The 15,336-nt window shown below is 40.7% G+C and overlaps 1 protein-coding gene across 4 annotated transcripts in view; it reads right to left on the reverse strand.

Moving 5' to 3' along the window:
* The window catches only part of LOC145349904 (protein FAM117B-like), a 334,408-nt gene that overhangs the window by 111,783 nt on the left and 207,289 nt on the right, over positions 1-15,336 (reverse strand). For all 4 annotated transcript variants that reach the window (XM_080198540.1, XM_080198542.1, XM_080198539.1 and 1 more), the window contains one exon: positions 5,314-5,406. In XM_080198540.1, coding sequence (XP_080054666.1) covers positions 5,314-5,406 — 93 coding nt within the window. The remainder of the gene's footprint in view (positions 1-5,313; positions 5,407-15,336) is intronic.

Consider the following 15,336-nt stretch of genomic DNA (forward strand, 5'->3'; position numbering starts at 1 on the left):
GGCCAGAAACTCCAGGACACTGCATTAGGGCCAGATTATTTGAAAAAAACAAAAGGCCATTCATATGACTTTAGCAACAATAAAAGGACATTGGCTCAAACATGTCGCAGGTCAGTGCTGGAACTTAATTATAATATAGATTGTTGCCTTAGATGAAGGATTGAGTGTATTGTAGCCAAATTTGCCAATGATACAAAGGTAGGTAGTTAGGAAAGCATTTTATGAGGAGGATACAGAGTCTGCAAATAAAATATGTTGGTTGAGTGGGCAAAGATTTGGCAGATTGAATATAATGAGGCAAAATAAGGATGTCCGTTCTGAAAGCCAGAATGAAAAAGCAGATTATTTAAATGGAAAGACTGTAGAATGTTTCAACACAGAGGGATCTGATTGTATTTTTATGTGAATATCAAAAAAGCCGGCATGAAGTTACGGGCCCATAAAACAAAACACGGTTACTTACACACTGCAGATAACATGCTTAAAACACCTTTCTAAAAGGCACAGTAGTGTCACACTAGTTTTACTCTTTTTTTCAAATTTGTGCTACTTTCTACAAGATTTACAGTTCACAGGTTTCACGTTCTTTGCAACCTAGGGCTCTTATTTTAATCTAAATCTCCCTAGTAAGTTAGGGATAGAACTTACTTGCCGAAGTGTTTTATATAATGGAATTCCTCTTGGTTGGGCATTTAAAATTTTCAGGCACTTTTGTCCCTCAAGTCTGTTCTTGTACTGAAGGTAATCATGGCTGATCCAATGATGGCCTTAACTCTATTTTCCTGCCTGCATCCCATAACACTCAACTCACAGATTAAACAAAATCTGTCCATTTTAGCCTTGAATATATTCAACAACCCTGCCTTCACTGCTCTCTGGGGTATAGAATTCCAAAGATTAATAATCTTCAGAATCCTCATTATTTCTTCTTAAGTGGAAGACCCTTTATTTTGAAACTATGCCCTCCAGATCTAAATTCACCCACAACAAGAAACATTCTTTAAGCATCTACCTGTCACGCTCCCATAAAATCTTGTATGTTTCAGATTACCTGTCATTCTGCAAATTCCAATACAGGCCCATCCTGCTCCACCTTTCCTAATAAGACAGCCCCTTGATCCCAGGTAACAACGTGGTGAACAATCTCTCATTTCCAATACTAGTAACTACTTCAAGACAGACAACAAAAACTGTACACAGTACTCTAGGTGCAGTCTGGCCAATATCCTGTACAGTCATATCAAGACTTCCCTCTTCACTATACCCCATGCAATACAAATCAACATTTCATTTGCCTTCCTAATTACTTGTAGTAACTTCATGCCGGCTTTTTTGATATTCACATAAAAGTACAATCAGATCCCTCTGTGTTGAAACATTCTACAGTCTTTCCATTTAAATAATCTGCTTTTTCATTCTGGCTTTCAGAACGGACATCCTTATTTTGCCTCATTATATTCAATCTGCCAAATCTTTGCCCACTCAACCAACATATTTTATTTGCAGACTCTGTATCCTCCTCATAAAATGCTTTCCTAACTACCTACCTTTGTATCATTGGCAAATTTGGCTACAATACACTCAATCCTTCATCTAAGGCAACAATCTATATTATAATTAAGTTCCAGCACTGACCTGCGACATGCCCATTTGCCACTCAATTTAAACTTGTTGCCGTGCATCCAGAAACAGATCAGAGAAGCGGCCTTTCTGTGCTCCATTGCAGTAAAAGAATTTGGTCTGTTTCCCACTACGTTTCCCCATCATGCTGCATTCAGAACAAAGTTGGCCAAAGCACACAATACACATACACTGAAAATACAATTTAAACTCATAATACTTGGTTAATGCATGTTTATGCAGTTTATAATACCTTTGTATAATTTGCCACTTGAAAATAATATTTATACCAATTCTGTTTGCTGCTCACTAATCAATCTGCTTTCCTTGCTTAATATATTAACCAAACACGCTGTATAATACCTCTTATGTGGTGCCTTATCTAATGTCTCTTGGAAATATAAATCCACTGTATCTACTACTAATTCCTCTTTGTCCAGCCTGCTTACTACATCCTCAAAGAGCAATAATACATTTGTCAAACACCATTTCTCTCTCTCAAAATCATGCTGCCTCTGCCTATTTGCATTATGATTTTCTAAATGCCCTATGACTTTAATACTGAACTCCAGCATTTTCCCAGCGACAGGTGTTGGGGTAAGTGGCCTATAGCTTCTTGCTTTCTGACTCCCTCCTTTATAGCCGTATCATTTGCAGTTTTCCAATCCACTGGGACCTTTCCAGAATCTAGGGAATTTTGGAATATGACAAACGCTATTCCAACAACCACTTTTTTTTAAGATGAGAGGATAGAGGCCATCAGGTCCTGGGAACTTGTCAGCCTTCACTCCCATTGTCTTTTCGTGTACTTTTTTTTCTCAAGGTCGTGTTGTGACTGTTTTTAGTTCCTTTCTCCCCTTTGCCTCGCTGTTCTACTATCCTTGGATGTTTTGTGTCTAAGGTGGTGAAGATAGATTTAAAATACTTGTTCGAAATCTCTGCCATTTATTTCCTAGTTTCTTATTAATTTGCAATCTCAAATGCTAAAAGAATAAATGTTTACTTTAGCCACCATCTTTGTGTATACATGTAGAGGTTAATGTTATTTCTTGATGTGTACTCCGACCTATGGTGCAGCTATTGTTAGGGAACTTATAAATTACTCTATCAATGATTTCTTTCCCAAAATATTTCTCACTTCCACCTAAACCGAGTCAACATCTTGATTTTCCAATCCAAGGTCATTTCTCACTACAGTAATGATCTCAAGCTTTACTAAACATTTCTTCACCTACTTTTCCTCTTCCTAACATTCCAAAATGCTAATATTCGGTTGGTCATCTTGCAACCACGTCTCTGTAATGGTTATCATAGCATACCCATTTATTTCCGTTTTTGTCAACAACTGAAATAAAGTTCAGTCCATCCATCTGAAGCACGCTGCATTGATTCAGATAATTGTTTTATTCTGCTCTAATCCTATTAGCTGGTGCATCCTTATGTTTGTACATTTTATTTCTTCCTAGCACGCTCAGGTAACCATTACCCAGGCCACTACCCTAGATTATTGCTTCTCCTTTCTTGTTAACTTCCTAACTCTCCCATCACGTGAACTTTCTCACTCACTATTTAAAGCCCTCTCTGCAGCCCCAGGTCACAATTTACCAGGATTTTGGTCCCAGCAGGGTTTAAGGGAAGGTCATCCCAACAAGACAATAATCTCTTTATCCAGTATTGGTGCCAATGCCTCATGAATCAAAACCCATTTCTTCATTACCAATCTTTGAACCAAGCATTCCATCTTCTGATCTTATTTACCCTATGGCACATCACTTGCAGCTCAGCTAGCAATGCAGAATTTAACTTTGTTTCTGCTTTTTAATTTAACCCTTAATTCAGGGATGGTCAAACCATAAATCATGTTGCATGCAACTCTTTTACAGATGGAAGTACAGTTCCCTGCTTTTATGAATGAAGTTTAGCTTTACAAAAAGTAGGGCAGCTGAATCATTCTGAAGAATCAGGTGGGGCCTTGATCCACCAACAGAGCCACTGTATCCACTAGCCTAACTTGACTGGTCCAGCCCAATCTTTGAGATTTAGCAATGCAAAGTTTATGCCCCCAGTAGCTATTGCTCCCACTTGCAGCCTGAAAAATGCCTTCCTGCACTGGAATAAATGTCTGGTGACTACAGGAGTCGATGTCACTGGACTGGGCCTGCGTTGCAATGGAGCAGGAAAGGCCAAGATTATGAGCTGAGAGAGGAATTTGGCGAAGGGATAAAGAGAAGGCAGCCTGGGATTTGGTCCCTGACAGACTTTTCTCTATAATTCAGCTCTCCACATCAGGGCAACTGGAGAAATCAGGTAGATAGGAGAAAGAGGGGATGAGTGACTGTGGCTGAGTGGGGAGGGAGGGCATCCGAGATTGAGAGAGATAGGAATCTGAGCATGTGAATAAATACTCTTGAGCCTCAGTACTGTGGTCAGTTTGCTCATCTCCTCAAGTCCCCACGCAGGTGAAACATTGCAGACACTTGGTGCAGGTATGATTGCTGTGAATCACACTGGTGCCCACAAAACACTGCATGCCACAGCTACATCACTTGCCCTAACATCTCTAATGTATTTAATACAACTAATTAGAGTTTCAATTTTAGAAATACCAGTCAACAATTATTTGTACTGAGCTCAAGTAGTCTATCTTGCTGAGCTATAAATTTAACAGTACTTTAGATCTCGTTGTACATGTTTAAACTACTGCCTTAGTATAGAGGGAAAAAAACACAAAAATCACTAATGAATCACCAAGCTGCTTACCTAGTTAGTGACCAAGGTAAAGGCAATTAAGACAAAAATGAAATTAACAACAATTTGCATCCAAGTAGTGCCTTCAATATGGTAAAACAACCCAAGACTTAAATGGTGATAAGCAGAGGGAACTAGATGTATAAATGTACAAATCTTTGAGAAAAAAAACAATGCATGTAGATACAGCTACATTTTAAAAAAATCAAAATCCATATCCCGAAATGGAGAATGTATCAAGGGAGAATTACTGAATGCATGAAACTTGTTAATTAAGTTGCATTTGGGAGTTTTATGCCAAGTACTGGACATCCCTGACTGAAAGGATATAAAACAATGGAAAAGATTCCACAGTTTCATTCGACATGACCCCAGGGTTTACCAGGATTGACCAGAATCAATCTTCTCACTGAAGGGTTGAGAAAAGTGAAACGGTGAACATATTGAAGGCGACGACTGAGAGGGCTCAACAGGCTAGATGCCTGACGGCTCTTTTCCCTGGTTGGACAGTCTAGAATTAGTGGCAAAGTGTCAGGAGAAGTGATAAGCCACTTAGGACTGAAACGAGAAGCGACTTTTAGACAATCTTTGGAGTCTTCTATCAAGACTCATGGATGCTCAGTTGTTGAGCATATTTAAGCTGGAGATCAATAGATTTCTGCACTTGAAATCAAGGTATATGGGGATTAGTCAGAAGTTGCACTAAAGTTTAAGATCAACCATAATCATATTTAATGATGAAGCAGGATCTAGAGCACACTCTTGACTACTAGTTCAAATGTTCTTGGACTACTAGTTGATACAAGTATCGACTAAGTTCAATGCACAGTCCTGGTATACGCTACTAAATTCAGTCTGAAATACAAAACACAAAAGGTAGAGTTTCAAAATGTAAAAGGAAACCCCTTGGCCCTCAGTGCAAAACTGAAATAATGGAATTCTAACCTCTTTCAACTGATCGTTGCTTCCCCAGGATGCTGAACGTTTGTGGGATCCTTTCTTCTTTTCAGAGCTCTCTTCTGTCCAGCCACTTGGAGTCTGTCAGGGAAACGAAACAATATACTGCTTATGAATCCAATTCATTTTCCTTTGTGATACAGTCCAAACTTTATAAAAGTTGGCTGGTTAACGAAGCAGAACAATGCAGTCATAACCATTAATAAAAAAACAAAAGCTAAATACTGCAAATATTGGAAACATGACAAGGGTCATAGAGGTTTACAGCATGGAAACAGGCCCTTCGGCCCAACTTGACCATGCCACCCTTTTTTTTAAAGCCCCTAAGCTAATCCCAATTGCCCACACTTGGCCCCCATCCCTCTATACCCATCTTACCCATGTAATTATCTAAATGCTTTTTAAAAGACAAAATTGTACTCACCTCTACTGCTACCTCTGACAGTTTGTTCCAGACACTCACCACCCTGTGTGAAAAAATTGCCCCTCTGGACCCTTTTGTATCTCTCCCCTCTCACCTTAAACCTATGCCGTCTAATTTTAGACACCCCTATCTTTGGGAAAAGATATTGACGATCAAGCTGATCTGTGCCCCTCATTATTTTATAGACCTCTATAAGATCACCCCACAGCCTTCTACACTCCAGAAAAAGAAGTCCCAGTCTATCCAGCCTCTCCTTATAATTCAAACCATCAAGTCCAGGTGGTAATCTAGTAAATCTTTTTGCACTCTTTCTAGTTTAATAATATCTTTTCTATAATAGTGACCAGAACTGAACATAGTATTCCAAGTGTGGCCTTACCAATGTCTCGTACAACTTCAACAAAACGTCCCAACTCCTGTATTCAATGTTCTGACTAATGAAACCAAGCATGCCGAATGCCTTCTTCACCATTCTGTCCACCTGTGACTCCACTTTCAAGGAGCTATTAACACGTACCCCTAAATCTCTTTGTTCTGTAACTCTCCCCAGTATCCTACCATTAACTGAATAAGTCCTGCCCCAGGTCAATCAAAATGTAACACCTCTCATTTGTCTAAGTTAAACGCCATCTGTCATTTGTCAGACCACTGGCCTAATTGATCCAGATCCCGGTGTAATTGGAGATAACTTTCTTCATTGTCCATTTTGCCACTCATCTTGGTGTCATCTGCAAACTTACTAACCATGCCTCTTAATGATTTGGATGAGAATATACGTGACGAGAGGAACTTCTTCACTCAAAGGGTGGTGAATCTCTGGAATTCTCTGCCCGTTGAAGTGGTGGAGGCTGCCTCGCTAAATATTTTTAAGAAGCGGGTTGATGGGTTCTTGATAAGAGAGGGGATTAAGGGTTATGGGGAGAGGGCGGGAAAGTGGAACTGAGCCACGACAGATCAGCCATGATCTTATTGAATGGCGGGGCAGGCTCGAAGGGCTGGATGGCCTACTCCTGCTCCTATTTCTTATGTTCTTATGTAAATAACAGTGGACCCAGTACTGATCTGCGGCACACCGCTGGTCACAGACCTCCAGTTTGAAAAACAGCCCTCTACAATTCTGTCAAGAAGCCAATTTTGTATCCATTTAGATACCTCACCCTGGATCCCAAGAGATTTAACCTTTTGCAACAACCTACCATGCAGTACCTTGTCAAAGGCCTTGCTAAAGTCCATATAGATATCAACTGCACTGCTCTCATCTACCTTCTTGGTTACCTCTTCAAAAAACTCAATCATATTTGAGAGACATGGTTTTCCACTCACAAAGCCATGCCTTCTGTCCTTAATTCTTGTGTCTCTAAATGCCTGTTGATCCTGTCTCTTGGAATGCCTAACAACTTATCCACAACAAACGTGAGGCTCATTGGCCTGTAGTTCCCAGGCTTTTCCCTGCAGCCCTTTTTAAACAAAGACAACATTTGCCACTCTCCAATCTTCAGGCACCTCACCCGTGACTATCAATGATTCAAATATCTCGGCTGAGAGATATTTCCTCCCTAGCCTCCCACAATGTCCTGGGATACACTTCACCAGGTCCCAGGGATTTATCTACTTTGATGCACTTTAAGAATTTCAGCACCTCCTTCTCTGTAATATGTACACTCCACAAGACATTACTATTTATTTCTCCAAGTTCCCTAACATCCACGGGTGACACCATTGTTCTCTGGCATACTGACATTTACCAAGCAAAGGTCAAATACCAACTCTACAACACTTCCGCCCGTGTCCCCCGTACCATGACCCCACTATGACAGAATTCACAGAATCACAGAATTGTTACAGCACTGAAGGAGGCCATTCAGCCCATGGTATCTGCACCAGCTCTTTGAATGAGCAATTAACTTAACACGTTTCTCTAACCATCTCTCATTAACAATGAACATTCTTCCTTTTCAGGAAACAGGCTAATTGCCTTTTGAATGCTTCAACTGAATGTACCTCCACCCACACTCTTGAGGGAGTGCACTCCAGACTATAACCACTTACTACATGAAAATGTCTCTCTATGATCCTTTTGTTTATTTTACCAATTACTTTAAATCTGTCCCTTCTCTTTGTCAATCCTTTCATGAGTAGGAACAGTTCCACTCAGCCCAGATCCCTCATGATTTTGAATGTCTCTAACAAATCTCCTCTCAACCTTTTCTCCATGGAAACCAGTTCTAACTTCTCCAATTTATCTTCTTAACTAAAGTTCTTCATTCTTAGAACTATTCTAGTGAACCTTTTCTGCTTTTTCTCTAATGGCTAAAAAGGGATTTAATATTCAAGCCAGAGGATATACCTGACGTTTCACTAATGTCTTTCAGGGAAGGAAATCTGCTGTCCTTCCCAGTCTGGCCTACATGCGACTCCACAGCCCTGTAACCTCACATATTTACCCCACTAATTGCCCTAACCTACACATCTTTGAACACTAAGTAGCAACTTAGCATGGCCAATCTACCTAACCCGCATGTCTTTAGATTAGGTTTTAAGTACAGAGAAAAGGAAAAGTGGAATGGAGGGAAGATTTGTGATAGAAGTTTAAAGAGAATAAATGAGAAAAGGAACAATGCTGCCAGCAACAGATGGTGCTAACTGAGCAAGAAACTAAAGATAGGTTTGAAGTAAAAATGGTCTGAGCATAATCATCAATAGCTACTATCTGAAAAACTGGGGACAGTGATTATGATCTGAATTGTTGAACATAAGAAATAGGAGCAGGAGTAGGCCATCTAGCCCTTTGAGCCTGCCCCGCCATTCAATAAGATCACGGCTGATCCTAAGTGGATCAGTTCCACTTTCCCGCTTTCTCCTCATAACCCTTAATTCCCTTGTCTATCAGAAATCTATCTACCTGTGACTTAAATATATTTCAACAAGGTAGCCTCCACCACTTCATTGGGCAGAGAATTCCAGAGATTCACCACCCTTTGAGTGAAGAAGTTCCTCCTCAACTCTGATATAAACTGCCCCCCCCCCTCTTATTTTGAGGCTGTGCCCTCTAGTTCTATTTTCCTTTCTAAGCGGAAAGAATCTCTATACCTCTACCCTATCTAGCTCCTTCATTATCTTGTAAGTCTCTATAAGATCCCCCCTCAGCCTTCTAAAATTCAACAAGTACAGGCCCGGTCTATTCAATCTCTCCTCATAAGCTAACCCCCTCATCTCCAGTATCAACCTGGAGAATCTTCTCTGTACTCCCTCCAAGGCCTTTATATTCTTTCGCAAATAAGGGGACCAAAACTGCACAGAGTACTCCAGTTGCGGCCTCACCAGTGCCTTGCACAGTTGCAGCAAGACCTCCCTGCTTTTATAGTCTATCCCCCTCGCTATAAAGGCCAACATTCTATTCGCCGCCTTGATCACCTGCTGCACCTGCAGACTGAGTTTTTGCGATTCGTGCACAAGGTCCCTCTGCACAGTAGCATGCTGCAGTTTTTCACCCTTTAAATAATAACCCCTCCTACTATTATTTCTACCAAAGTGGATAACCTCACATTTGCTAACGTTATACTCCATCTGCCAGGCCCTCGCCCACTCACTCAGCCTATCCAGATCTCTCTGCAGACTTTCCGCACCCTCCACGCAATTCACTTTTCCACTCATCTTCATGTCATCAGCAAATTTTGTTACCCTACACTCAGCCCCCTCCTCCAGATTGTCTATGTAAATAGTAAACAGTTGAGGCCTCAGCACCGATCCCTGCAGCACTCCATGAGTCACTAGCTGCCAACCAGAAAAGCATCCATTGATTCCAGCTTTCTGCTTCCTGTTAGATAACCAATCCTCAATCCACGCTAACACTTTACCCCCAACTCCGTGTACCCTAACCGTCTGTAGCAACCTTTTGTGAGGCTCTACGGCCTTCAATCAACATTTTTGCCAAACCAAAAGATGTTGATCTGGTGTACTGTTCCTCAAGCTTCAGTAGAACAGTTTTGGGTAGTAAGTTTCAGGTCATACTGGCTGAACACAATCATTCAGCAGAGTATCACTCAATCAGCAAAACAAGCATTCACTCAATCGGCAAAACCAAAGTAGCAGCAACCACGTTTAGCGTTGAACATAGTTAATACATTACAATAAAACAGAATAGCGCTGAAGAAAATGCTTGCATTATAAACAAATTGTTGCTTCATCTCAAAAGTGCGCTTGTGGCCCTGTGAAGGGAAGAGATAAGAGGGGAAGTTGTGCATGCTCTGCACTTACATGACAAAATGCTGTTGGAAGTGGGGAAGCAGTGTTGGGTGTAGCTGAAGGATGCGCCATGCTGTCATGGAGTGAACAGTTCCTTCAGAATGTTGAGAGCTCCTCACTTGGAGGAAGTGAGTGGAGTCAAGGAGAAGTTGTTCAACATGAAAACATATTCACTCAGGTAGAGGTGGTGGTTATTGGGACTGGTCAAGCCTCCATTCAATAAAAAATGTTGAGGGCCCTCAAACCATCTTGGAAGGGGATAAAGGTGTAGAAGCATTAAATGTCCATGGTACAAAACAGGTAGTGAAAACTGCTGAGGGGGCTGAGTGCATTAGTAGATTGCAAATGTATGGGAAGTAAAATAGGAGGGAAGGAATCAGGTCTCTGGTGCAACAAAGGGTTGCAACAAAGGGTTGCAACAATGCCTCTACCAGGGACGTTCTGTTTGTGAATCTCAGGAACGAGGTGGCAGCTGAGTTGGGGAACTATAACGTTGGGAGGAAAGATCTCCAGAAGTGATGAGGTCAGTCACAGTTTGGGAAACAATGGCTTGATGCTCAGTGATGGGGTCACAGTCCAGTGAAGTCAGTGGTGGTGTCAAGTTAGCATTCAACCTCTGCAAGATAGAGATTGGTTGATCAAATAACATGACACCTTTGACAGCAAGTTTAACAACATTTTTAGAGATGTGCCTGAGAGGACAGTGTGCTGCAAGTTCACAATGAGTTTAATAATGCTGCCATCCTTAATTGAAGCCCAAGTACATAATTCAATATCAATCCACCTTTTCCATAAACTCCAAATGAAAATGGTTGAATATGCAGCCTTTAAACGGAATGCTTAGTGACATACTCTGTTTTAAAAATGGACTGACGTTGAACTTTTTCAACTACAATTTTTTAAAAGTAACATTCAGTAAACTTTTCAAGTAGGAGCACTCTCTTTGATGGCTGCGTTGGTAATGTCAAGTCTGAGGCATACCACTGCCTTCTGGAATGCTTCTGTAGTGGGTATGGCTGTTGGAAAAACTGCTTTGGGGCAGTGCAACCTCAATAAATTATACAATAGGCTGGTAAGTCTGCATTTCCTTGCTAACCAATAATCTTTATAAATGAAAAACATCACTAATGATTCAGTATGTTCTAGTCCTTCTGCTTTTTAAACCCACATGCAAAATACTGATCCACTAAACTTCTCCACAAATAGCAGATCAGGGAAATAAAAATCTACATTGTTGACCTCATGTTTTTTGAATTGGAAATCAACAAAAATCACTACTGACATAGTATTCAATACGTATTTCATGGTTCTGCTGTTTTACCCCGATGTTTAAATGTCATGTATAGAGATACCTGCTTCAGAGGGTACAAAAGGGAGGTATGCCTCATCATCTTGGAGTCCAAATCCTTATCACCGAAGACCTATGCCTCAAAAATCTTGACTAACTATATCACGTCTCTTCTATTTAGCGTATTAAAAGACCGAATGGTTTTCAGAGATTTATGCACAAAAATTCTGTTGGTATGTGAGGTCACAGGACCAAGACACTTTCATCAATAGCACAAATGACTCCTGTGCATTCAGACTATAGTGCGATTACATCTAATCCCTCCACTACTGTTAAATTTCTCTTCAACTTCACTTACCTTGACAAGTTGGCAAGGTTTCAATTGTGCGGCTTCCAAACAAAACCTTGCTCCTTTAAATTCTTCAAAGACAGTTTCTTCATATCTTTCAGGTTTGATTAAAATTTAGAGATGCATTTATCCTGGAAAAGCTGGGTTTACCCTGTAATTTTTCCTCTGAAATGTTCTGTTGTGGATAAGTTTCACCTTGGCATGAGGGGAGGGGGTTTAAGGTGCTAAAGATGATTGAGATAAAAGCCAGTATAACCCAAAAAGTTAATTATCAAAACATTTTATCCTTGTATACACATTAATGTCAAATTCTTCCTCCCCATTCAATTTGACTGCTGCAAAGATGTAAAGTTGCCTGTGCAAGTATCTGTTCCAAGAAGAATGTGAGCTTCACTGCCGATCTTTGATTACAGGAGATATCAGTGGAAACAAAGAACATTCAGATAACAAGTCTCCTCAAGTGTAGTTTTCTCAATGGGAGATAAATTGCATTGTGCTTCAATTAAATAGTGTTAAGTGCCCCTTATTAATGCATTCTGCACCACTTCGAACAGTGAAACTAGGTCTCTTTGGAAAATAACCAGAATATTTCATGATAAATCAACTCTAAAGACAGTCAAGTTACAATAGCCTGGAAAGATGCAGTTTAATCCGGGATATTCAGCACAGTTTCGCGAGGAGTAAGTCCTGTCCCACGAATGTGATTGAATTCTTTGAAGAGGTAACTAAGTGTGTAGACGAAGGTAGCGCAATTGATGTCATATACATGGATTTTAGTAAGGCGTTTGATAAGGTTCCCAATGGTAGGCTCATGAAGAAGGTAAGTAAGTGTGGGATAGAAGAAAATTTGGCTGATTGGATAAGTAACTGGCTGTCTCATAGAAGACAGAGGATGGTGGTGGGAGGAAAATTTTCCGACAGGAGGCCAGTTACCAGCGGAGTTCCACAGGCGTCAGTGCTGGGTCCTCTGCTACTTGTGATTTTTATCAATGACTTGGAAGAGGGGGCTGAAGGATGGGCTAGTAAATTTGCTGATAACACCAAGATTGGTGGAGTAGCGGATGAGGTGGAGGGCTCTTGCAGGCTGCAAAGAGACATTGATAGGATGCAGAGCTGGGCCAAAAAGCGTGAGGTGATTCATTTTGGTATGACAAATTTGAATGCGGATTACAGGGTCAACAGCAGAGTTCTGAGGAATGTGGGGGAACAGAGAGATCTTGGAGTTCATATCCACAGATCTCTGAAGGTTGCCACTCAAGTCGAAAAGAGCCGTGAAGAAGGCTTATTGTGTGTTAGCGTTTATTAACAAGGGGTTTGAGTTTAAAAGCCGTGGGGTTATGCTGCAACTATACTGGACGTTGGTGAGACCATATGTGGAATATTGTGTTCAGTTCTGGTCACCGCACTATGAGGAGGACATGGAAGCAATTGGAGAAAGTACAGAGGAGATTTACCAGGATGCTGCCTGGTTTGGAGGGTAGGTCTTATGAGGAAAGGTTGAGGGAGCTGGGGCTTTTCTCTTTAGAGCGGAAGAGGTTGAAAGGTGACTTAATAGAGGTCTATAAGATGATGAGAGGGATACATAGAGTGGATGTGCAGAGATTACTTCCTCGGGTAGAAAGAACTGTTACTAGGGGGCATAACTATAAGGTTCATGGTGGGAGATGTAGGAGGGATGTCTGATGTAGATTCTTCACTCAGTGATTGGGGTATGGAATACACTGCCTGCTGCGATAGTGGAGTCGGACACTTTAGGAACTTCCAAGCGGTTATTGGATAGGCACATGCAGCACACCGGAATGATAGGGAGTAGGATAGTTTGATCTTGGGTTTGGACATAGCTTGGCACAACATTGAGGGCTGAAGGGCCGGTATTGTGCTGTACTGTTCTATGAATCACCTCAAATTTATTTTAAATGTTTAACTTTCATTTTAAAATAGAATCCCAGTGTAGCCCAAAACAAGGCTGTTTGCAGAGATTTTCACGCCAAATAGGTCAATTGCAAAGATTAGACTAAGGTTATGCAAGTTATATTTTTGAGAACACAGGTAAAATATGAATTGAAAGCACTTCATACTAACTGCTTAAAGCCAATTTGAATAAAATCCCAAATCATGTGGTGCATTTAATTCTAAATCAGAACATGAAAACATCTGGCATCAGGTGACACCGTTATACCTTGAAATATTTATTCTGCCAGCACATAAAGGACAAAAAGCCTGGAGGAGAGATTTTCAAATGAGGAGATATGTGGGTTATCCAGGTCAGGTTCAGCAAAGGACTCAAACAATATCTCCACTTGGTTTACTGATTAGCACTACTGTCACTTCCAGTGTGGCTCAGATTAACATCAGAAATTAATAAGTTGCTACCATAGTGTATATGTTTCCTCTCAAGAACGGCTCATAATTAGTGCCACACTGAGCCTGGTATGTTTATCTTTATTTGCAGGGCTATCAGAATGTGACGCCCTCGGGAGAACTGTTTTCAGATAATGTTCATTTACTTCAGACACTAAAACACTATCATCCTATTACTGATAATTCAGTCATTCTGAGGGAAAGGGCAGCAAAGGAAAATTTTGCAAAGGTCATGAAAGTTCCATCAATAGTAGATAAACCATAGCACTTCAATAAAATAGTGTTATGCACCTCTTACTAAGAAATTCTGCACCTCTTCTGAAGTGAGTGCATGTAAGTCAACTAGATGGAACAGTTTTTAAATTAACTCAAAAGACAGCCAGACTCCAGGATTAGGCAATTAGTCCCTGTGAACCTGTACCACCATTCTACAAAATGATGGCTGATCAGATTGTGGCCTTACCTCACCCCCTAAAATCTTTGATGTCCTTGATCAATGAGAGTATAATTCAGACAAAAGTATATCTCAGCTTGAATATATCCAATGAATCAGCCTCCATTGTTCTCTGGGGTGAGCCCTGAGAGAAGAAATACCTCATTACCTTAAATGGAAAGCTCCCCATTTTAAAAACGTGTCCCCTCGGTCAAGATTCTCCCACAAGGGGAAACATTCTCTTGGAATTTAGCCAGTCAAGCCCCCTCAATCTTAGATGCTTCAATAAGATCACCTCTCATTCGTCTAAACTCCAACCAGTATAAGCCCAACCTACTCAAGCTTCATAAGATAACCCTTTTGTTCCAGGAATCGACCTAGTGAACTGTCTCTGAACTGCTTCCAATCCAAGTATATATGCCTCCTTACATAAGCAGAATAAAACTATATGCAGTCCTGTAGATGTCTCACCAATGGCCTGTACAATGTCATGCAAGACTTCCATGTTAGACTCCAACCCCGTTGCAGTAAAGTCCAACATTTCATTTACCTTGTTAATTATGTGTTATATATGCATATGATTCATACACAAGGACGCCCAGAACTTCAGTACCACAGCATTCTGCAGTCTCTATTTAATGAATAGTCTGCTTTTCTATTCTTACATAGACAAACTCACTTTTCCCATGTTGTACTTCATCTCCAATTTTTTGCCCACTTATCTACCAATGTTTTGCCCACTCATTTAATCTACCTATACCCCTTAGTAGACCCTTTGTATTTTCATATGGTCAACAAATTTGGCTGCAATATATAACGTCCCTTCATTCGAGTTGTTAGCATCGATTGTCAGTTGATGCGATCTCAGCAGTGATCCCTCTGGCACACAGTTAGAGTTTGCTAAATTGGAA

This window comes from Carcharhinus amblyrhynchos, chromosome 11 (genome assembly GCF_965287045.1).
Source record: "Carcharhinus amblyrhynchos chromosome 11, sCarAmb.v2.hapA, whole genome shotgun sequence".
Classification (NCBI taxonomy): domain Eukaryota; kingdom Metazoa; phylum Chordata; class Chondrichthyes; order Carcharhiniformes; family Carcharhinidae; genus Carcharhinus; species Carcharhinus amblyrhynchos.